Below are 23,392 nucleotides of genomic sequence, written 5' to 3' on the forward strand. Positions count from 1 at the left end.
TTGGCTACAGAGGTCTATGGTCCCCAAATACGAACCAAGAATGGCTCTGGGGTTCAGATGGGAAGCACCATCTTGGTCCTGTGTTAGCAAACACTTCACATTTACAAGCCTTTCCCATTGGGACCATGGTAGTCGTCGGGAACAGATCCCTGGCTCTTTTCTGGGAGGCCAGACAGAACCAGTTCACGAACACACATTGGGTACAGCTTATAACACGGAGATTACTTAGCACTTCTAATCGGATCCTTCTCCCACCTCCCCAGCTCGGCAACAGAGGAAGAGTGGAAGTTCAAGAACAGTTACATTAGCTCTCTAGAGGTAGAGAGCCAAAAACACATCATTTTGTGAAATGTGACACACACCTGTAATCCCAGCAGATTTTCGAGGCTGAGATAGGAATAAGGTAAGCCCCAATACAACCAACCCATAATGAATTAATATAAAATTGTCCGTTTTGTAATACTGGTCTCAAGTTATCCAGCTAGAGTTGAAGAAAACTGGATGAAAACAGTAAAATACTACAGAGGAGGAAGCTACTGCTTTCTCCCTTCTATATTTTCTGCTTCTATTGTTATTTAACCTAGCTAAGTAACCCTGTAAACAACGCAGCAACTGTATTTTAATACACCTGTTCATACAAATACAGAAAACATAAGTAATCAATAGGCAACATACATATCCATCCATAAATAATAGATAAATAAAAAATCTTATATGCCATAGTCTTCTGTAGCTCAGCCTCACCAATAGTTCAGTTAAAATTAAGGGATGATCTACCAGCACCTGAGGGTTGTTTTGTTTTCCTAGACAGGTTTTCATTAAGTAGCCCCTGCCTCAGCCTTCCAAGAGCTGGGATTACAGGCATGACACCAAACGCCATACGTAATTTCTATTCAGATAAAAAGTACTATGAAAAAACGCCAACACTACATCCGACACATTTACATTCATACAAGGGTGCTCTCCCCACTAAAAAAAAAAATTCATTTTCAGTTTGCTCAGTAACTTCTTCAAAAAGTGATAACAGCCATTCCAGTGGGATATCTGGTGGATCTATACTAGGATAGTTTCTTCAAGTCCCGTTCATGTAAACTTTAGATATTGTTCCTAAGAGGTTGTTTTTGGTTTCTCCAAGAAAAAAAAGGCACACTAGGGAATATGCACCTTCCTGAGGAAATTCTTTCACTTCTGTGAGTTAGCAGAGCTCACATCATCTCGATAGATGAACTTCCCAGAGAGAACCAAGTGGTTCTCAATTGTGTCCCTTGGCGAATTTCTTTCTTTCTTTTTTCTTTTTTGTTGTCGGTCATGGGCCTTGAACTCGGCTTGGGCGCTGTCTCTCAGCGCTTCAGCTCAAGGCGAGCGCTCTACCACTGGAGCTACAGCACCACTTCTGGTTTTCTAGTGGTTTATTGGAGATAGGAGTCTCATGGACTTTCCTGCCCGGGCTGGCTTTGAACCGCGATTCTCAGATCTCAGCCTCCTGAGTAGCTAGGATTACAGGCGTGAGCCACCGGCGCCCAGCTTCCCGGGCGAATTTCTCTTCCAGGGTTTCCAAGGCATCTAGCAGGGCGTTGATGGAGGCACCCTGCCCTGCCCATTGTAGCCACTTGAGCAGCATTTCATACAACACATCAGCCGCTGCTCAAGCTTTGGCCATGAGGATGTCATTGTCAGAGAAGCTCCTCTGCCTCATGAGCCTGTCCCAGGTGTTCAACGAAAGGACTTTTCGACAGTAGAGGTAGGGCCACGTCAAGCTAGAAGAACGGACAGGTGAGCTGGAATCACATGGACAATGCTACATCAGGTCGAGGGAGAGAAAAGGTGGAAATGTATGAGCTTCTAGAGCATGTGAACCTGCTGATACAAGCCCTCCCCCAGCTACACCTGCACTCAGGATCTGAGGAAATAATCCTGCCCCAAGATGCATGTACAGCATGAGGGGGCAAAAATGTGTGTCCAAACACCAGTGGCTCATGCCAGCTACTCAGGAGGCTGAGATCTGAGGATTGTGGTTTGAAGCCAGCCCAGGCAAGAAAGTCCATGAGACTGTTATCTCCAATTAACCAGCAAAAAGCTGGAAGGGGAATTGTGACTCAAGTGGTAGAATGCCAGCCTTGAGTGAAAAAGCTAAGGGACAGCACGCAGACCCTTATTGAATGATCTGTTCATGAGGAGCTCAGAGGCTTTGATGGAGGAAATGCGACTTGGAGGAAGTCAGAAACACGGGGGGGGGGGGGGGGGGGGCAGAGGACGTCACCGGGGCATGGAAATGGAGCTGACATTTTCCAACAGCCTCCCTGAATCAGTGCCAGGCAACAGGGGCATTCATTTGGACCTGACATCTTCCTTGACTCAATACATCCAAAATGTTACCGTTCCATCCTGCGATCAGCATTGAGATCCAGATGGTAGTTTCCTTTCTTTATTTTTGCCTCAAGTCTTTGGAATCTGGTTTGTGGCTTACCCTGCAGCTCACTCAACTGGGCCTAGCCACAGGTCAGTCAGGAACTCAGATGCCTCCTGGGAACAGTGGTACCACAGAGAACAGACCAGCTTTCACTGGGGCTAAACCCCAGCAGAAGGGGCTGTGAGACATTGGAGGGACCAGAAAGAGGAGGACAGGAGACTTACGGTTCCCAGTGTCCAGCAGGGAACCCTCAACACCCAACACTGACTGTCATGGGGGTCTTGTCAGCTATGGGCATGAGAACTCTGTTGTTGTTTTGTTGTTGTTGTTGTTGGTGGTGGTGGTTGTGGGGCTTGAACTCTGGGCCTGGGGTCTGTCCCTCAGCTCTTCAGCTCAAGCAAGAGCTCTACCACTTGAGCCACAGCGTCACCGTTTTCTGGTAGTTTATTGGAGATAAAGAATGTCTAGGACTTTCCTGTCCAGGCTGGCTTTGAACCGTGTTCCTCATATCTTAGCCTGCTGAGTAGCTAGGATAACAGGCATGAGCCACCCGCGCCCGGCTCTCAAGCATTAATCATGAACAAACATGCAGAGCCACGGCATGCCTGCACTGCTCTAGGCCTGGGCACAAACCCGAGGTAGACGGTTCTGCAGAGCACCTCAGCCACCCACTATGCCACCCGCAGCCATCCTGGCCAGTCCTTGGCTCCCTCAGACTAGCACCTCCTGTCCACCACTTACCAGCAGACCATCTGCCTCCCCTGGAGACTGTTCATCAGCATTTGTCATTGGGTTTTCTCCTCTCGTTTCTTGCTCAACAGGCAGGCTAGAGGGCAAAGGTCCGCTGCTTAGAGTCTCACTGTTGTTATTATCCTCAACAGCAGATTTTCCTGTGGAACGCCGGCAACAGATCTTGGGAAAATAAAGAGGTGACTCAGAATTCCACATCTAGGGCTCCATGCCGGGTCCCCCCCCCACTTGGGTCACATGAAATGAGGACATGCTCAGCTAGCCATGCAGGGTCTGTTGCTGTCACCAGGACTGTAAACCCCCTCCCCAACTCCCAAGGGCGGGATTGTGTCCTCATGTCTCCCCCCTAGCAAGAGGACATCATGACAGCCCGCTGGGAGCTCAAAGAAGTCCTCCAGAGCCTCAGGCCACCCAAGAGAGGGGCAGCAGGGCGGCAGGTTGGCAGGTCAGCAGCATAGGACGCACGGTGCCAAGCCCTCCTCTGAGCTGGGACTGTGGAGCAGCAGCTTTTCCCGCAGGACTCACTGTGCTAAGGCGGGAAGTAATTCCTGAGCTCCACATCGGCAGGCGCAGGCTATCCGTTTCACCCTGGCCTGCAACAGAAAGGGGAAATGGCCCTTAGTGGGTGGGCGGGGCCTCCACAGACCCCGCCCCCTCCCTAGGCAGAGTGGGCCCACCCACTCTGGGTTAGCTTCCAAATGGGAAGGAGATGGGAGAGAAACTGGGAATAGAAGTAACACATGCAAGCTAGGCACCCGTGACTCATGTCTGTAATCCTAACTACTAGGGAGGCTGAGATCTGAGGATTGTGGTTTAGAGCCAGCTTGGGCCGAAGTCCATGAAATTCTTCTCTCCAATTAGCCACCCAAAAGACAAAAAGGGGAGGTGTGGCTCAAGTGGTAGAGAGCCAGCCTTGAGCAAAAAAACTGATGGAGAATAGGAGGCCCTGAGTTTAAGCCCCAGTACTGGCAATAAATAAAAGTTGGGCACTGGTGGCTTACACCTACAATCCTAGCTACACAGCAGGCTGAGATCTGAGGATTAAGATTCAAAGTCAGCCTGGGCAAGAACCGTAAGAGTCTTACTTACAATTATCCACCAGAAAACTGGGAGTAAAGCTATGGCTCCAAGTGGTAGAGTGTTAGCTTTGAGTAAAAACAAGCTCAGGGACAGCACCTAGCCCTTAAGTTCAAGCTCCCAGACTGACAAACAAACAAACAAGCCCTATCTCTGGTTTGAGCAACGCTGCCTTACAAGCTGACCACTTCTCTGACCTAGCTGGGGGTCTTCCCTCCAAGACCTGGTTCAGAAGGGTCTGGTGAGATTCTGGTGTATTGTTTTTTGGGTAGTGACTGTGTGGCCGATCACAAAGAATAGGAGAGAGTCAGGCTGAGAGGACATGGGTTTGAAACAAAAGGGAGGGTACTTATAGGGGAGACATGGAGCAGGACGGCGGGGGGGGGGCGGTGGGAAGGGTGGCGAGAAATCTGGGAGCAACACTTACCTGGACGGAAGACCATAATATAAGGACATATTTTTCTCTTCCAAACGACAATCATTATCATAGCTATTGTGCATATGATAGATATGATCCCAAGTATTATGGATATGATACATATCACGTTAGAGGAATAATTAGAAGGAGTTTTCGTGGTGTTGGTCACTGGCTCTTCAAGAGCTCTGGTGCCCCAGGTGGCCTTGGGGACACACTTGCGGTCACTCAAGGGGGTACAGGGGATCTCCTCATCCTCCTCATCAGTGCACCTGGGTACACACAGGAAGGAAATGGTGGGATTCCATGAGCAAAGACCAGCCAGGCGGGACAGAAGAGAAAGTCACTCTGCCTGCCCAATGTCCATAGAAGAGGGGCAGACTCCTCATGCCTGCACGGTGCCCCCCACCCTGGAGACTGAGAAAGGAGGGCGGAATCCCTTGGAACTCTGGGTCCATGGTTTCTTCAGCTTTCAATCCTTCTCTGCAGCAGACCCTGAGATAAGAGCTGTCTCACTCCAGGGGGAGATCACAGGCACTTTTGACCACCATTTAGATACAGCCCCTGCCTCAGTGTTGTGTGTGTGCGTGCTAGTCCTGGGACTTGAACTCAGGGACTGACCATAGTCCTTGAGCTTTACTGCTCAAGGCTATCACTTTACCTCATGAGCCACAGCTCCACTTCTGGCTGTTTTGGTAGTTAATTGGAGATTAGAGTTAATGGACTTTCCTGCCTGGGGCTGGCTTCAAACAGCAACCCTCAGATTGCAGCCTCCTAAGTAGCCAGGATTACAGGCATGAGCCCCTGGTACATACATGGCCCTCGTCAACTTGTAGTACAGTTGATCTTCCACACAAACACCAAAGGGTCAAAAAGTAATTAACTTTTGGCCCCTAATGTCAAAAACAGGAACAAGATACATCTTAAGGGATTGGGAGCCTGGAGTGAGGCTGCCTCAATGGATCAGGTTCTTCTGAAAACCTTGAGGGATGTGAACACAAAGCCTTATTATGACTTTTATCATAGCTATCTTCATAGTCCTCTGTATATACAAGGAAGGGTTAAAAATCACATATTCCAATGGAATTGGTGTACATATTAACAGAACACCAGCAGTATTCTGCTCATTCTGTGTGTACGCATGCCTATGCCAGTACTGGGGTTTGAACTCAGGGCCTGGGCCTCAGCTGTTTTTGCTCAAGGTTGGCATTCTACCACTGGAGCCACAACTTTTAGGTGATTAACTGAAGATAAGAATGTTACGGCCGGGCGCTGGTGGCTCAAGCCTGTAATCCTAGCTACTCAGGAGGCTGAGATCTGAGGATCGCGGTTCAAAGCCAGCCCGGGCAGGAGAGACCGTGAGACTCCTATCTCCAATAAACCACCAGAAAACCGGAAGTGGCGCTGTAGCTCAAGTGGTAGAGCGCTCGCCTTGAGCTGAAGAGCTGAGGGACAGCGCCCAGGCCCAGAGTTCAAGCCCCACGGCCGACAAAAAAAAAAAAAAAAAAAGAATGTTACGGACTTTTCTGCACTGGCTGGCTTCAAATCACAATCCTCAGATCTCAGCCCCCTGAATAGCTAGGATGACAGGTGGTACCTAGCTCTACTCATTCTTTTTGAAGGCAATTAAACCATGTCTTAGGGCTCATCCAAAGTTTAGGGAGCCTTAAGTCCTAGCCTCCTGTAGCTAAGGAACAAGTCACTTGGTCAAAAGGGAAATGGCAGGTGGAGGGTTCCAGGCTCAGAAGAACTCCAGGGGGTCAGGGAAAGGGGTATAAGGAGATGTGGGTCTTATAGAACTCCAGGATTATAAGAGCCCCCAGCTCCTCCATCTTACTTATCTCGACATCTCTGGCAGAATTCAGGGGTGTTTTGTGTCCAGAAAGTGCCAGGTTTGCATTCGCACACTGTATTAGAGGTTGTGGTGCAAGGACTCTTCTGTACTTGATCTGGAGACAGGGCAAAAGTATGAAGGATGAGCTTCTCTGGTTGCCTCCATGCCCTTCCTCAAGGCATTCCCCACCATCCCCCATTCAGCTCAGCTGAACATAGAAATAATTCTTTCCATTTTTTTTGGGGGGGGTCCCGTATTGGGGCCTGAACTCTGGGCCTGGGCACTGTCCCTCAGCTCTTCAGCTCAAGGCTAGCGCTCTACCATTTGAACCACAGCACCACTTCCAGCTTTTTTCTTTTTGTTTATGTGGTGCTGAGGAATCGAACCCAGGGCCTCATGAATACAAGGCAAGCGCTCTACCACTGAGTCACCTTCCCAGCCCCATAGGAAATAATTCTTAGGGCCACTTTCTGCAGCAACTCACACATAGAGGGTACACAAAGGACCGTCCCTCTCTGCTATCACCAGTATGCAGGGCTACACAAAAGGAATGATTATTATTTACTGTGTTGCCTCTTGTAGGAAGTCTTTTAGACGGACCACAAGGTCTAACACAAATCATCTCTGAGCTCCAGGAAAGAGAAATGCCCTCAGGTGACCTCTCTACAGCCTAGCACTGCTGGAGATCAGGGAGAGATAGACCTTAGGATATGAAGGCACCGAGGTAAAGAGAGCCTTGAACCTGCCAGAGACTGAAGACAGCCTGGCTCAGGGACAACTGTGAGACCCAGCCCTTTCCACTCCAACAGATATACATATGTAGGCCTAAGATGGGAGTTTCTATGGAAGGTTTTTGGAAAGAGAGGCCTGAGGTTAGGGAGAGTCTTTTTTTCTGTTTTTGTTGCTGTTGCTGCATTTGCTTTTGCTCATTGGCTAGTACTCTACCAACTAACTATGACTGCTCCAACCCATGTCCCTAGGCTTTGTTTTAGGACCAGTCCTGGGCCTTGAACTCAGGGCCTGCACACTTTCCCTGAGCTTTTGCTCAAGGCTAGGACTCTCCCACTTAAGACCCAGTGCCACTTCTGGCTTTTTCTGTTTACATGCTACTGAGCAAGGGAACTCCAGGCTTCATGCATGTTAGGCAAGCACTCTACCCACTAAGCCACATTCCCAGTACTCCTTGGGCTTAACTCAAGGCTAAAACTCAAACACTAGAGCCACAGTGCCACTTCTACTCTTTGCTAGTCAAGTCAAGACTCCCATACTCCCATAGACTTCCCTGCTTGGGCTGGCTTCCAACCACAATCCTCAGATCTTAGCCTACTGAGTAACTAGGATTACAGGTTTGAGCTACCAGCACCAAGCAAGAGTCTGACCTAATGAGGGTCTCTTCTTCCATAACCCTGTATCCTCCCCCTCTGTGTTCAAATGGATTCTGGTCAAATGCTAAGCAGACCAATGTTGGAGGTGACTTGTAATCTGCCAACGTATCCAAAATCCCTGGCAGTGTACAGGAGACTCAGGGCAGATCCATAACTGAGTTCAGTGGGCAGCGCTTCTGAATTCCGTGGTCTGTTAAGCTTTCCCCTTCCACTGCAGCCTGCCTCAGCCATGTTGGATGGCCTCTCTCCACAGTAGCTCACGGCTGCCTGCGTCCTGACACAGCTGGCCCTCCTGGAGCGCTGCCTGCCCGCCCTGTGGTAAGCTGGAAGCCAGGTCTCTGGGAACACATTAGTTGAAATTCCCACTCCAACATCCCACTCCACCATGCCCCGGGGCCTCTGGCTCTTACCTCCTTTACAGACTAAGCAGCTCCTGCATCTATCCAGGGAATTATTGTGACTGGTGTAGTCCTCGCCAGCTGTACACGACAAGCAAACCTTCCCTGATAGATAGGAGCCTGAAATGCAGGAGAAAAAGCAGTGGGTTAGTAGATTATTGCTTCTGCATCTACTATACACCTTATGAAAGCCCTGCTGACCAGAAAACAAGGGAAGGGACATGAGAGGTTCCAATTCTTAGCGTCTGTATCAACACAGAAAAAAAAAAAGCCAAGTTCCCTTCACAATGTATTTTTTGGCCTCAAATCTCCCAAATGTTACCCTTTCAACCTAAAGCCAATATAAAACACTGAAGGTTTTTTTAAATACTGTTTTCAAAATCTAATATACTCATAATATTGGCAACCTAGAATTAATGTAACACACTGAAAAAAGAAGCAAATGCTTAAGGTGAAGCAGGCCAAGGGAAGGAAATAACCTAGGTCAGAGCAGAAGTCAACAAAATAGAGACTAGAAAAACCACCAAGAAAATTAATGAGACCAAAAGTTAGTTCTCTGACCAGATCAACGAACTTATACCAGCCAATGGAGCAGGGAAAGGTTTTCTTTTTGATTAATTGTAGGGCTTGAACTCAGGGCCTGGGTGCTGTCCTTGAGCTTCCTTGTACTCTAGGATAGCACTCTACCACTTGAGCCACAGCACCACTTCTGGTTTTTGAGTGGTTAATTGGAGATGAGAGTCTCATGGGGACTTTTCTGCCTGGGCTGGCTTTGAACAGCGATCCTCAGATCTCAGCCTCCTAAGTAGCTAAGATTACAGGTGTGAGCCATCAGCACAAGGCTCCAGGGGAAGGTTTTGAAAATACAAATTATTAGAATCCAAAATAAGAGGAAGGCCATTCCTACTGAATCACAGAAATGAAAAGGTGCACAATTCTATGAAACTCTACACAGACATCTAGGATCTCATGTGGGGAGGATGGAGATTTAAGTGACTGTAATTAACCCATCCGGTGCCTCACCCCATTGAGGAAGGCCATCTGTGATAGCTACAATTGTATTAAATTCCTGGAACATGCTATTTTTGAAAAAAACTGTGTTCTTTCCAGTGCCAGGGGCTCATGCCTATAAAATTAGTCACTGTGACTATGCAGCAACTTCTTGCTAAAAAAGATCAAGTAGTTGGGTACCAGTGGCTCACACCTGTATCCTAGATCCTCAGGAAAGTGACGAACTAGGTTGAAATCCTGCCTGAACATGAAAGTCCATGAGACCCTTATCGCCAATTAACCAGCAAAAAGCTGGACCTTGAGCTGTGGCTCGCTCAAATGGTAGGGTGCTATCTTTGAACAGAAAAAAAAAGCTCAGGGACTGCACCCAGGCCCTGAGTTCAAGCCCTATGACCGCTCCCCTCTTCCTCCGAAAAAAGAATTGTTTGATCCTGTAGAACTCTGATTATAATTTTACACTCTGAAGAGAGAATAATCTTAGGATGGTGGTAATAATTTTTTTTTGGTTTGGATAGTTTTTTTTTCTGTTTTTCTTTGCCTTGGAATGAATTACTAAATGAAGCATATTGTAAGATTCATGAAACAACTTGAATTATGGATTACAAGAGTGAAATGTCTCCTGAGCTTGTCAATTCCTGAAAGGAACAAGCTAGCCTTTGATAATGATCAGAATTTGCTGTCTGCTGATGTTTTGAGTAAGTGGCAAAGCTAGCAGGCAGGATGGACTACTTCATTCAGGAACCAAAAACCCTTCTCAAGTGATCTCTTGGGTATGTCTTTGAAAAAGTATGAGTTGACCAGAAACTTGTGGCTCACGCTTGTAATGCTAGCTACTCAGGAGGCTGAGATCTGAGGATCACAGTTTGAAACCAGCCCAGACAGGAAAGTCTATGAGACTCATATCTCCAATTAAACACCAGAAAACTGGAAGTGGTGCTGTAGTTCAAAGTGGTAGAGTGCTAGCCTTGAACAAAAAAAGCCCAAGGAAAGTACCCAGGCCCCAGCATATGCACACATGCACGCACACACGCGCACACACACGCACACACGCGCGCGCACACACACACACACACACACACACAGAGTAAAATTTTTTTTTTTTTTTTTTTTTTTTTTTTGTCGGTCGTGGGGCTTGAACTCTGGGCCTGGGCGTTGTCCCTCAGCTCTTCAGCTCAAGGCGAGCGCTCTACCACTTGAGCTACAGCGCCACTTCCGGTTTTCTGGTGGTTTATTGGAGATAGGAGTCTCACAGTCTTTCTTGCCCGGGCTGGCTTTGAACCGCGATCCTCAGATCTCAGCCTCCTGAGTAGCTAGGATTACAGGCGTGAGCCACCAGCGCCCGGCAGTAAAATTTTTTTAATTTTTTGTTGGTTGTGGGCCTGAACTATGGACCTGGGCACTGTTCCTCAGCTCTTCAGGTCAAGGCTATTGCTCTACCACTTGAGTCACAGTGCACTTCTGGCTTTTTCTGCTTATGTAGTGGTGAGGAATCGAACCCAGGGCCTCATGCATGCAAGCATGTGAGGCAAGCATTCTACCACTGAGCCACCTTCCCAGCCCCAATAATAATTAAAATATTTTTTAAAAATCTCTAGACCCAGCCGGGCGCTGGTGGCTCACGCCTGTAATCCTAGCTACTCAGGAGGCTGAGATCTGAGGATCGTGGTTCAAAGCCAGCCAGGGCAGGAAAGACTGTGAGACTCCTATCTCCAATAAATCACCAGAAAACCGGAAGTGGCGCTGTAGCTCAAGTGGTAGAGCGCTCGCCTTGAGCTGAAGAGTAAGGGACAGCGCCCAGGCCCAGAGTTCAAGCCCCACGACCGACAAAAAAAAAAAAAAAAAAAATCTCTAGACCCTTAGATCAATCAAAATAGATGAATCTTAGCAGTAAAAATGGAGATAAGTCTTCATAACCCTGGATTGGACAATGGGTCAATAACTACTTGTTGGATAAAGGAGCTAGGAATTGCAGGGAACAGAGACTGGAAGAACACGGAGCCAGGGTAGTGTAGAAGGCTAGGGGGTCAGTCTTAGGAGGTACCTGGTGGACATTCTTCCATGGGTCTCTGCTTCAAGTCTTGCAGGGCGGCTGGTTGATGGGGCAGTGGAACGGCTGTGGCTAGGTTAGGCTTGATTTGTGGAGGAAACACAGAGCTGGTGTTAGTGTCTTCTAGGCCTCCTCTCACTTGTCCCACGCTCCTTCCCTCCCCCACGCTCAGCCTTCAAACTAACACAGAACTTAGATCATTTTCCCTGTTCTAAAACTTTCAACCAACCAACCAATATACAAATATATAAATAAATACTAACAACCCAAATGACAGGGGCACAGTCTAATTGCTAGAATACCAGGCCCCGAGTATCAGTATTCAGTCCCCAGTATCACAAATTAGATTGCATTTACAGTATATTATCATATATAATTCTACTAGCTGACCACACATGTGGATGTCTCTGTCTCATGTAAATACACTTAAGAAATTGCAGCCAATCGGGGCTGGGAAGGTGGCTCAGTGGTAGAGTGCTTGCTTTGCATGCATGGGGCCCTGGGTTAAATTCCTCAGCACCACATAAGCAAAAAAAGAAAAAGGCCGGAAGTGGTGATGAGGCTCAAGTGATAGAGCGCTAGACTTGAGCTGAAGAGCTGAGGGACAGCGCCCAGGCCCAGAGATCAGGCCCCAGAACTGGACACCTCCCAGAAAAAAAAAAAAATTGCAGCCAAATATACATCAGACAAAATTCCTATCTAAATGATTTTAAATAGATTAACTAGGTTTAAATAGGTTAAAGAGGCTTAGCACATTCACACACCCATGAGCAAACAATATCTGCAACGCCTTTTGTTATGTCAGTCTACATTCATTAAACCACTGTTTCTCCATAGCCTGGGCCCAAACCTTACTTCCTCTTGTTACCTTATGTAAGTGGAAAGTGTTCATGGTTTTGTAGCCGATGTTTTTTCAGTCAGCCTAAGGTCTGTAGGACTCATCCATAGAGTGCCTTGTGTTAGAAAGTCCTTCCTTTTTAAAGCTGTGTGCTTTTCTATTGTTTGAGTTGACCACAATGTTTCTCTATTCACTTGTGGATAGACAATTGAGTTGCTCCTGCTCTTTGGCTGCTGGGAATAATGTTCCTAAGGCCATAGGTATATGAAATCTCATTGAAGATGAGCACCAGTGACTAATGCCTGTAATCCTAGCTACTCAGGAGGCTGAGAGCTGAGGATCATGGTTCAAAGCCAGCCCAGGCAGACAAATCCAAGAGGCTCTGACCAGCAAAAAGCTGGAAGTGGAGGGCACGGCTCAAGTGGTAGAGCCAGCTTTGAGATCATATGGCAATCCTACTTGTAATGATTTAAGGAGCTGCTATACTGTTTTCCACAGTGTTACAATGTAGCACAAGGGTTTCAGTCTTTCCATACCTCCACCAAAACCTGTTCCTTTGAGGAGTTTGTTTCTGGGGCTGGTACTGGGACTTAAATTCAGGGCCTAAGGCTGTCCCTTAGCTTTTGATGCTCAAAGCTGAAATTCTGCTACTTGAGCCACAGCTCGACTTCCAGCTTTGAGATCCAAGTCTCATGGACTTTCCTGCCCTGGCTGACTTCACAACACAATCCTCAGATCTTCACCTGTTGAGTAGTTAGGATTACAAGTATGAACCACCACACCTGGTTCTTTTTTTTTTTTTTTTTCTTTAGTGTTGGGTCTGAGACAAGCCCTCAGGCTCATGGTGTGGCCTGGGCTGGCTGCAGGAAAAGTGCAGTGCAGAAGTTGTAAATTAACCTAGCGGGATCCTAATCTGTGTGAGCTGGCCGAAGTACTCATCTCTGAGTACAAAGCCACAAGCCCTCTAGTCACAAGACTGCTAGTCCCCATCCTACCCTAACAGGTGCTGAGAGAGCAGAGCCTTCAGAGCCTTCTAGAGCCTTCCAGAGTCTTCCACTCTTCACTTGTGTCCCTCCCCCAGGCCAGACTTTCCTAGGGTTCTTGCCTCCATGACCCATCACCTGTGCTGGCATGGTCGCTCCAGTCTCTTCACTGTCATTGACCGTGACTCATTGATGTGCACCCCACCTGCTGCTAAATCATATTGCCCTAAGAGGGAAGGGGTGCCACAGGAAGTGCTGTGTCCTGTATCTGATTCCCTACCGATCTTTACACAATAAATGAGTAACCTGGGTTCTTAGATGCCCGTTCTAGACAGACGCCAGCGGCTCACATCTGTAACCCCACCTACTCAGGAGGCAAAGGAACTGAGGATCCTCCTTTGAAGCCAGCTTTGAAGCCAGCCAGAAGAAAATCCGAGGTGAGAGTCTTATCTCTAATTTAACCAGCAAAAAGCCAGAAGTAGAGCTATAGCTCAAGCAGTAAAGTGCGATTCTTGAGCAGAAAAGTCTAAGGGACTGTGTCCATGTCCAGAGTTCTAGCCCTGCCACCGACAAAAATGAAACAAAAAACAAACAGAAAAGGACATTATCTGTAATAATGCTAAGTGTTCTTTTTCAATGTCTTTAGTTTCTGTTAAGCAAGGTATACGTGTGTGTGTGTGTGTGTGTGCATATTCATGGGTGTATCTAAAACTGCACATGTAAAATCATGTATACAGATAGTATGTTCTTGGTTTTTTTTTTTTTTTTTGGGGGGGGGGCCGTCGTGGAGCCTAAACTCTGGGCCTGGGCGCTGTCCCTCAGCTCTTCAGCTCAAGGCTAGCACTATACCACTTGAGCCAAAGTGCCACCTCTGGCTTTTTTCTTTTTGCTTATGTGGTGCTGAGGAATCGAACCTAGGGCCTCATGCATGCAAGGCAAGCTCTCTACCACTGAGTCACCTTCCCAGCCCCACAGATAGTTGTATAAGTAAAAGTCAAATCATGTATTTTCTCATGTCTAATTTTAAGGTTTGCTTAGAACCTTTATACAACTACCTGTTCTTTAGGGGGAATGTATGGGGCTGTGTTCCCAAGTGAAAATGTTTTGCAAACCAGATAAACTTTATGGTTTCTTTGTGTCACTTCTGTGTCTGTCCCATAAACTGAAAAGCTAAAAATAACTTCATTTTAAAGCAGTAACCCTTCTGCTGCTCATATTAACCTTGGGCACACCTGAATTTCAGAAACCATCTTGTTTGTGCTGAAACTGCTAAACCATAGATTACTTGAACAAAGATACTCTGAAGTCAAGCCCCAGGGCCAGCATGCGCGCACGCGCGCGCATATACACACAGGCACACACACACACACACACACACTAATAATAATAATAATGTAAATCCTATAAGGATTTTGCTCAGGTTTGGATAGGTTTGAGTGAGTCCTCCTAGATAATAATAATGTAAATCCTATAAGGATTTTGCTCAGGTTTGGATAGGTTTGAGTGAGTCCTCCAAGAGATCCTGTGTGGTTGGCAATGTTAAGAACAGTGGGACTTCAAGGGGTTAGGAGGCACTGGTGAGGTGATTTTACATCATTGCCAGCCTGATCTTAAAAGGCCTCAGTCAGGATTCACCCCAGTGCTCTCCAGTCCACACCTTCCTCCTCTTCAGACTCCGCCCCTGTGGTTCCCACCTTTCCTACCCAAGATGCCACACAGTCAACAGGTCTCTGGTGAGACATGGGGCACTGCCCTGGACCTTCCAGAACAGTGAGCTAAAAATACACCTCTTTACACCTGACCCTGCTTCAGGCATTTTGTTGCAGCAATGAAAACAGGTTGCTTTGTTGCTTGGGTTTTTAGGCACTGTTTTGTTTCACAGGCCAGTATCCTGGGAAGGTGGAATTGGCCGGTGCTTCTACAACAGGGACTTGGAAATTGCTTTTGTTCTATAAAAACACTGATTCACTGACACTGGCGGCTCATGCCTGTAATCCTAGTTACTCAGGAGGCTGAGCTCTGAGGATCAGGAGTTGGAAGGCAGCCCCTGCAGGAAAAGCCCATGAGACTCCCATCTCCAATAAACTACCCAGAAAAGGCTAGAAGTGGCACTAGCCTTGAGCACACAGAAGCTCAGAGACTAACAAAGGAGGAGGCAACAATGCTTGATAAGAAATTCACTCATGGAGCCGGGCGCTGGTGGCTCACGCCTGTAATCCTAGCTACTCAGGAGGCTGAGATCTGAGGATCGCGGTTCAAAGCCAGCCCGGGCAGGAAAGACCGTGAGACTCCTATCTCCAATAAACCACCAGAAAACCGGAAGTGGCGCTGTAGCTCAAGTGGTAGAGCGCTCGCCTTGAGCTGGAGAGCTGAGGGACAGCGCCCAGGCCCAGAGTTCAAGCCCCACGACCGACAAAAAAAAAAAAAAAAAAAAAAGAAATTCACTCATGGGTTGGGAAGGTGACTCAGTGGTAGAGTGCTTGCCTTGCATGCATGAGGCCCTGGGTTGGATTCCTCAGCACCACATAAGTAGAAAGAAAAAAAAGCCAGAAGTGGCGCTGTGGCTCAAGTGGTAGAGCGCTAGCCTTGAGCTGAAGAGCTGAGGGACAGCAAGCAGGCCCAGAGTTCAGGCCCCAGGAACGGACCCCAAAAAAAAAAAAACGAAAAGAAATTCACTCATTACCTTACCCATGTAATTGTAACCCTCTATACGGTATTTTCACAATAAAAATAAATAATAAATAAATAAAAAAACAAAAAAAGCTCACAGAAGAAGCTCAGAGTTCAAGCCTCAATACTGGCAAAAATAAATAAGAAATATAAACATAAATAATATATAAATATAATATGTAAATGTGTTATGTTATATATAATAAAATAGAAATAAAATAAATATATGGTATATAATATGTAAACAATAAAAGTAAATAAATAATAAATATAAATAATAACATCATTACTTGGGCCTTCAACTTAACTAAAAGCCAGGCATCTCTCCCTCCACTTTGCCTTTCGCTCCTTTGCTCTCTGTCAGTCTCTCTTGTTCCTGGGACACCAGGAACGGGTTTTAAAAAAAAAATTAAAAAGTTTAAAAAGTTTAAAAAAAGTGTTTTTTTCAAAGTTGTAATTGTCCAGAGAGGTTTCCATTCAACATGTCTGTTTGGGTACAGTTTAGCGACTTAAGAAAAACAAAAAAGAGTGACAAAAATTCCCCTAGCCAACGTGTGGGTGGCTCCTGTTGGTAATTCTATGGCCGTAAAATCGAAAAACCAAAAGCCATCTAACAAATCAAAGCAGCCTGTGTAGACAACCCAGACAATCCAGGCAACGGGTCTCAAGTTAACCAGCAGGGCACCAGCCCCGAGAGGAAGCTGAGCCTGAGCGCGAGGCCTCCGTCCCCCAGCACCGGCAGGAAAGGGGGGGCGGGGAAGGGTGCTGCGAGCTGAGGATGGAAGTTCAGATCTGGTCCGGAAAAGAATCCGTGACACCCTGATCTCCACTTCCTCAGCCAAGCTTCTTCCTGGAAGTGCCTGGGCGCACACTCACACATCCGCACACTCACGCACATCCACGGAGGTGGTGGGCACACACACACACATCCACGGAGTTGGGTGGGCACACTCACACATCCGCGGAGGTGGCGGGCACACTCACACCTTCTCCACCCTGCCCGACACGGCGCCCCGACGCGGGAGCTACAGTGCCCCACCCTGGGGGGGGGGATCCGCGGCAGGAAGGAAAAGTGTGGAGGGGGGTGTCAGGGTGCAGGCCCCGGCCCCCCCTCCTGCCCGGTGGGCTTCTCCCCAGCCGCGGCGGGTCGTCCCGGGCCTCCGTCGACGGCAGGCTCCGCGGTGCCCGCACATGCCCGCTCATGCCCGGCGGCGGCGGCGCACGGCCGGGCCCCTGGGCATCCCGCTCCCCGCTACATTCCGCCGCGCGCGTGCCCCGACGGCCGGGCCGGGCCCGCTCCAGACTCACCAGCAGCAGCAGCAGCAGCGGGGCGAAGACGACCAGGGCCATGGTCCGGGCCTGGCCCCCGGGGTGGGGTGCTTCGGCTCTTCCGTGGGGTCGGCGGGGTCGGCAGGGTGGGGTGCTTCGGCTCTTCCGTAAGGGCGGCGGGAGCTAGGAGAAGCGCTCTCCGTGCGCCGCGCGTGCAACTGAACGCCCGGTGCACTCGCCGTGCCCTCTTAAAGCAGCGCGAGAGTCTGCGCGAGTGGTGTTGCAACATCTTCGGAGATCCCGCCCAGAAGACCCAGAGAGGCGTGTGCAGTACCTACCAGCTTTCCCGCGTTTCCCGGTTGTCTCCTCTCTCCCTCCCCTCCCACTTCACCTCAATCTCCCCCTCCCCTCAATCTGCCCCTCCCTCTCTCTACATCTCTCTCTCTACATCACTCTACATCTCTCTCTCTCTCGCTCTCTCTGTCTCTCTCTCTCTCTCCCCGCCTCTCCCCGCTCTCCTCTTCCTCCCTCTGCCTCTCCCTCTCCCTCCCTCCGAAACCCCCAACCTTAGATCTCAGCCTCCTGAGTAGCTAGACTTACAGGGCATGAGCCTCTGGCGGCCAGATCAAGGAATATATATGTATGAAAATGGAACCATAAAATCTGTTGGAATTAGGAGGAGGAGGAGGCAGCCAAGAGAGGAAACCTGAAGGGAATGAGTCTGCTTAGAGCCCATTGTGTCCACATGGTGGAGGATGGGAGGATGGAATAGGATATTTGACTTGGATTGTGTAAAATGGATAATGAATGATTTTAAGATACAAATGTAAGTGTGCTGTGGATAAGACTTCCCTGGTAACCCATTACTTTAGCTAGTAACTGTAATTGTAACTTTGTGACTCTGCTTCTGCTGTTTTCTGAGCACTGGGAGCCCTAACCCAGGGGACCATCACCACCTTTTGTTCTATTCCCCTGCTTCCCACAAGCAAAACCTTGCCAGGGAAATCTTGGCAGGGAAATTTAAACTTAAAGTGTGCATTTCTTGTAACAATCCTTGGCTAAAACCAATACCATCCTCCCCCTCCCCCACACGTCCCCAAATGCTTAAAAGCCCCTGTGGGCTGGCACTGGGGGCTGTTTCCTAGGATCCCAACTCCTGGTGTGGTCCTGGCACTTGCTCAGTAAAATGTTTTATATTTTCACTGCGGACTGAATAATCTCACTGCCCCTCCCCCCTACAGTGTGACTATATGGAAATATAAAAATGAAAACCCCACTTGGACAATTAGTATAAGCCAATTAAGTCTTTTAAATTGATGTGAATTGCCCACTCCTCAAAGACCACCGGAGACCACAAGAGACTCAGACACTCGAACTGCAAAATGCATGGTTTATTCAGAACAAGCCTAGGCTCCGCCTAGTCCCATATACTCTGACACAGCAGAGGGAGGGAGGAGACCCTCCCCGCAACATTTCAGTGGGGTTTATAAAGGCAAAAAACACAAAGTGACAAAAAGAGACATTATCCAGGTGTTCAAACAGAATTACATGTGAATACAATTCTGATTGGCTCCGGGCTAGGGCTAGGAACATTCCAGGACAGTTAGTGTCAGCAGGGAGTTACAGAACGGGATGGACCATCTGTTTGGGGGGGGGTAGTTGTGGTAATTTGTACAAGTTCTGGTCAATTTCAACACATAATAATACCTCTCAGCACAATGACACTTCTCAGAAACATCTTGGTCAACAGGGCTTAGGACAAAGGCAGAAAGTTAAACATAAAATGTCGCCTGAGCAAGATAAGAGTTACTCTTGTTTTGTCATTCCCCCCTCTGTTTTGATCATATTCTCAATCTTGGAAATATCATACTCCTGAGCCAGAAACATGCACAGAAGAGTATTTGTAAGTTCTGTGTAACAGGATTATGGCCCCCCAATCTAGTTTTTATTAAGCAAATAAGGCCCAAAGGTACTACCTGCATTGATAACACACTCAGGTTATTACCAGAGCCAAACTAGGCTGTGACTATAGAGTAGATTTCCAGTCACTATGCACTGAAGTCCCTAAGGCAAGCAAGCCAGTGATATCCTTGCCCCCAGTATCCACTGTGGGAATAGAGAGGGTTTCTGGATATCACCCAAAAGAATGTCCCACAAGATCTTAGCTTTAGCAGCTTTCACCTGGGAAGCAGTCTTAGGTGATGGAATGAGGCAGGAGTTCAGTCTACTTTTACCACGGTGGAGGTGGATGGAGGTGGTCTGTGTGAAGATGTAGATTTCCTCCAGGTGATTGTCAGGCTGTCATTGAACTTTCTCAGTGGCCCCAAGGAACTGTCACACCTGGTGCTGGGCTGCAAATTTCTACACAGACTGGTTAAGGATACATTACCTAGGCTTGGCAGGCTGTGGCCCCACTGATTTTTAGGACCATTTAGACAATAGCCCTGGACAACTTACCAAAATAACAACTTTCTTTCTAACCAGATATTTTTGTAAAAGAACACAGAAAGCTTAGTCTTGTCACTATCTCTGACAGATGCAGTCTCCACACTTGCACACCTGTTAACACTATTAATTATTTTTTATCTATTTTGCCTCGTTTTTCCAAAACTGACTCTGGACTCTTGATCTTAAAGGGGGTTGATGGGTGAAGGTCCATCTTCTGTAACTTCTTCAAGCTGACTTCAGGGGTGTTGATCCTACCTAGCCAGGAACTTATAACCTTAGTCTATTTTACAAAGAGGTTATCAGGGTTAGATGTATTAGATGTCATTAAGAACAATATTTTAACTTTTTACAACTGCACAGAACTTTTCTCTGACTACAGCAGTGTAGCTTGTTTAGCACTCTTGTTTGTAAAAGCATCTTTCTGGATGACTTAGGAATGCAATCTCTAGTGACCCTAAATATGCCTAAGTTACCTATGTAGACCTTCAGGAAGATATCAGTAGAAACACAACCTCAGGTTTACAAACTTTTTTCCTGAGCAGATGAATTTCATGTAACTGGTGTCAGCTCAAAAGTTACTACCAGCTAGAGCTTTTGGCACATAAAGGGGTTGAGATTTAAACTATCCTCCAAATTTTGTAACATTAGCTTTTTACTACTATCACAGAGGACTGGCAAGTTCCTGTCCCTTACAAGGTAGATAGTCATGGACATTAGGCATGCTTACAAACTATCTTCCCATGACCTCCTGGCTCTGACCAATTTTTGAAGGGCCACACAGAAATGACTCTAGGATCTGACATTTCTGCCATCCAAGCAGTGGCTTACTGCCTCTGGATGCTCCTCTATTGCTCTTGTTCCTGGGAGTGTCTTCTCTACACTGAGATAAATGCCTCATTGGCATTTCCCTTAGCTGGTCGCTGGACTTGAACTCGGGCTCTGAGTGCTGTCCCTCAGCTCTACAGCTAAAGGCTAGCACTCTGCCACTTTGAGTCCCAAAGCAACTCTGCTTGCTCTTTCAGCACTCTGCTGGCTGATTAGAGGTGACAGTCTCACAGGGACCTTTTTCTGCCCAGGCTGCCTTCGAACCAGTTTGCAGATCAATGAGTCTTATAAAAAGGCCACTTTACTCCAATTAAAAGCAACAAGGTGGTCAACATAGAAGTAGCTTTTAAGCATGCTCTTACTTGAAGCTTATTAAGAGCCAAAGTTACATCTGACAAACTTGTAAGAATCCTCTGTGCTTTGCTCTGGGCCTGCTGGAAACTGATAAAAAAAAAAAAAAAAAAAACCTATAAGAGCAAACTGGAATAGCAATTCTTTTGGTAATCCTAATTTTTAATTTGTGCACTTTGAGGCAAGTATTAAAAACAATTTTCCTTTTAAATTTCATATCCAAATATCCATTCCTAATTTCTTAAAGCCTTTTATTAATCTCTTCTAATACTTTATACTTTAGTTTCATTTGCATTTTGAAAAAATTCCTTAAAATCTTGACGCTAAGTGTACCCATTGTCTCTTGGCTGCTTGTTTTAAAACAGATACACAGCCGGGCGCTGGTGGCTCACGCCTGTAATCCTAGCTACTCAGGAGGCTGAGATCTGAGGATCGTGGTTCAAAGCCAGCCCGGGCAGGAGAGACCGTGAGACTCCTATCTCCAATAAACCACCAGAAAACCGGAAGTGGTGCTGTAGCTCAAGTGGTAGAGCGCTCGCCTTGAGCTGAAGAGCTGAGGGACAGTGCCCAGGCCCAGAGTTCAAGCCCCACGACCGACAAAAAAAAAAAAAAAAACAGATACACACTAAAAATTTTAAACTCAAATAACAATTTTTCCTTAATGCAAAAATTACAATCATCATAACTGTACCAAGAAGCTAGACTTAACACCTTTATAACTTTTAAACACATCCGAATTGTAAAACATCATTAAAAGCAAGTCACATTATACAAATAAACTTTTTAACCCTCTTTTTAAGGTCTTAATTTTAACACATCCAAGGGGCAGTTTTAGCAATACTAATCAGATCACCACATCAGTAATTTTTACCATCATGTTTCCAGTGTCTATCTGCAGGGAAAAGGGACAACACAAAGATGGGCCACTCGGCCCCTCCTATGGAATGGGCACGCATCCAATCTGACTCTTTAGGGTTAGATGAACTGTGTATGTAATTGTAACCCCTCTCTCTACAGCACCTTCATAGTGACAATTTTAAAAAGTCATTTTAAGCCAGGTCCTTAAAATAATTACACTTGTAATCACAGCTACTCAGGAAACTGAATCTCAGCTTGGCCAGTTAAGTCTAGAAGACTTATCTCTGATCAACCAGCAAAATCCCAGAAGTGGATTGTTTTATCCAGAACGTTTCCTGAATACCAGAATGAGATCCAGACACAATGAAGATAGGATATTTTATTTCTCATGCACAGGGACCACTCTGTCATTTCGGGGGACAAAGAGCAGCCCCAAACTCAAATAGCTCAGGGAATATAAAGGCAAAAACCACAGAGGCCTCTTACAGGGGGTCAGTGGTAATTTCAAAATCAGCAAGAAAGCAAGTTACAAAGCAGAATGATATTATAAATGGTGATTACAATTTTAATAATCAATTAATGCATAGTTCTCATCCTAGATCTTCCCATTGTTCCTAGTTTTGGGTTTAGCTGACATTGACCAGAACATACTCCTAAATCCTTCCTAGTTTTTCTGTTATAGAATCTCAGGAACCTGGTGTTTAACCCCCTGATTTACTCAAGCTATTGTTGTATGAAAATTGAAGATATAATATTTGATTTAGGTACTTGGGCCATGTAACAATTAGAAGCCTCTGCTTATCAATAATGAATGCTTTTGTAACTTTTTGTGGTTGTAAATGGAACTGTAACTCTGCTTCCGTTACTAACTAAATGCGTCATTCCCATCTTTTGTTCTGTTCCCCAAGCTTCCTGTCAAGAGTCTCTAGGCAGAAGGCCCTGGCAGAAATTGTGAAAACATCCGGAGTGACCATTGGCCAAAATGGACAAAGACACCAACTGTGCAGATTTAAGTCCTCTCCCCTTCCAGCCAAAAATGCTTAGCAGCTGGTGCAGGCTGGCACCCAAGGCCTTGCCCTAAGATCCTTGGGCATGGCCCTGACACGTCAGTGCTTTATTCTTTTGCTCAAATAAAATTTTAAGCTACAACTAATCAGTAGTTTTGGGGTCCTACTGTCGATTGATTCCTGGACAATCCAAAAAAGCCTTTACCTCCGGGTTTTTGACTAACCTGGAGGTTTTCTTCCAAAGGGAGATCCTACCTTTCAAGTTTGGCCTTATTCTTATCAATCAAAGCTGACTGCAAAGGGTCAAGTTCCATGTTTTGGTATATCTGCTGAGCAAGCATAATCACACAGAAAAACGTTGGGACGTTGGTGGTCAGCCTTGCAGACTGTCGGTCCTGTTTTTACTCACTTTGCAATTCTCCGCAAAGGGCAAGCCGCAATTTTGTTCCTCTTTCTCAAGTTTGCACGTAGGTCCTGAGACTTCATTATCCCAGTCAAATTCCGTTCTTCCTTGGTCTAGCTGCTTAATTTAACCTGGCCCTAACATGGATCTGTGGCTCAAGTGGTAGATCACCAGATTTTGAGCAGGAAAAAAAAAGGCAATTAAGAACACTTATCTTACTGGCTGGTGCACGCGTGCTTATGCACACACACACACACACACACACACACACACACACACACACACACACCAAACAAAAACTCTCTGAACCTCCTGGCTTCCTCTTCTACACACCCACTCCTTTCTGCCTCATCTCAACTTCTGCTTTCAGCTACCACAGGGAGCAGAAGGACAGGCAGACAAGCCGAAGGCCA

General features: G+C 46.7%; 1 protein-coding gene across 1 annotated transcript; it reads right to left on the bottom strand.

Annotated features, from left to right (window-relative positions):
* Window positions 1-1,537: 1,537 nt before the first annotated feature.
* On the bottom strand, window positions 1,538-17,244 carry LOC138823362 (tumor necrosis factor receptor superfamily member 10B-like). Its single transcript, XM_070016643.1, has 8 exons — window positions 17,127-17,244; window positions 11,322-11,409; window positions 8,282-8,389; window positions 6,490-6,601; window positions 4,665-4,924; window positions 3,686-3,753; window positions 3,152-3,322; window positions 1,538-1,798 (listed from the first exon to the last, which is right to left on the bottom strand). Exons 1-8 carry the CDS (start codon window positions 17,166-17,168, stop codon window positions 1,646-1,648), a joined length of 1,002 nt encoding a protein of 333 aa, XP_069872744.1. The 5' UTR covers window positions 17,169-17,244; the 3' UTR covers window positions 1,538-1,645.
* Between the last annotated feature and the right edge of the window lie 6,148 nt (window positions 17,245-23,392).

Source organism: Dipodomys merriami, unplaced genomic scaffold, assembly GCF_024711535.1.
Source record: "Dipodomys merriami isolate MVZ:Mamm:240054 unplaced genomic scaffold, mDipMer1.0.p SCAF_12, whole genome shotgun sequence".
In the NCBI taxonomy this organism is placed as follows: Eukaryota; Metazoa; Chordata; class Mammalia; order Rodentia; family Heteromyidae; genus Dipodomys; species Dipodomys merriami.

Bases quoted from the DNA above. Each gene is read 5' to 3' on its own strand.
- LOC138823362 (XM_070016643.1), bottom strand. From the start codon at position 17,168: ATGGCCCTGGTCGTCTTCGCCCCGCTGCTGCTGCTGCTGCTG. The intron at 8,390-11,321 runs GTACCTCCTAAG...CCTGCATTTCAG, and splicing joins CATGGAAGAATGTCCACCAG to GCTCCTATCTATCAGGGAAG. The intron at 3,754-4,664 runs GTAAGTGTTGCT...TTTCTGTTGCAG, and splicing joins TATTATGGTCTTCCGTCCAG to GCCAGGGTGAAACGGATAGC.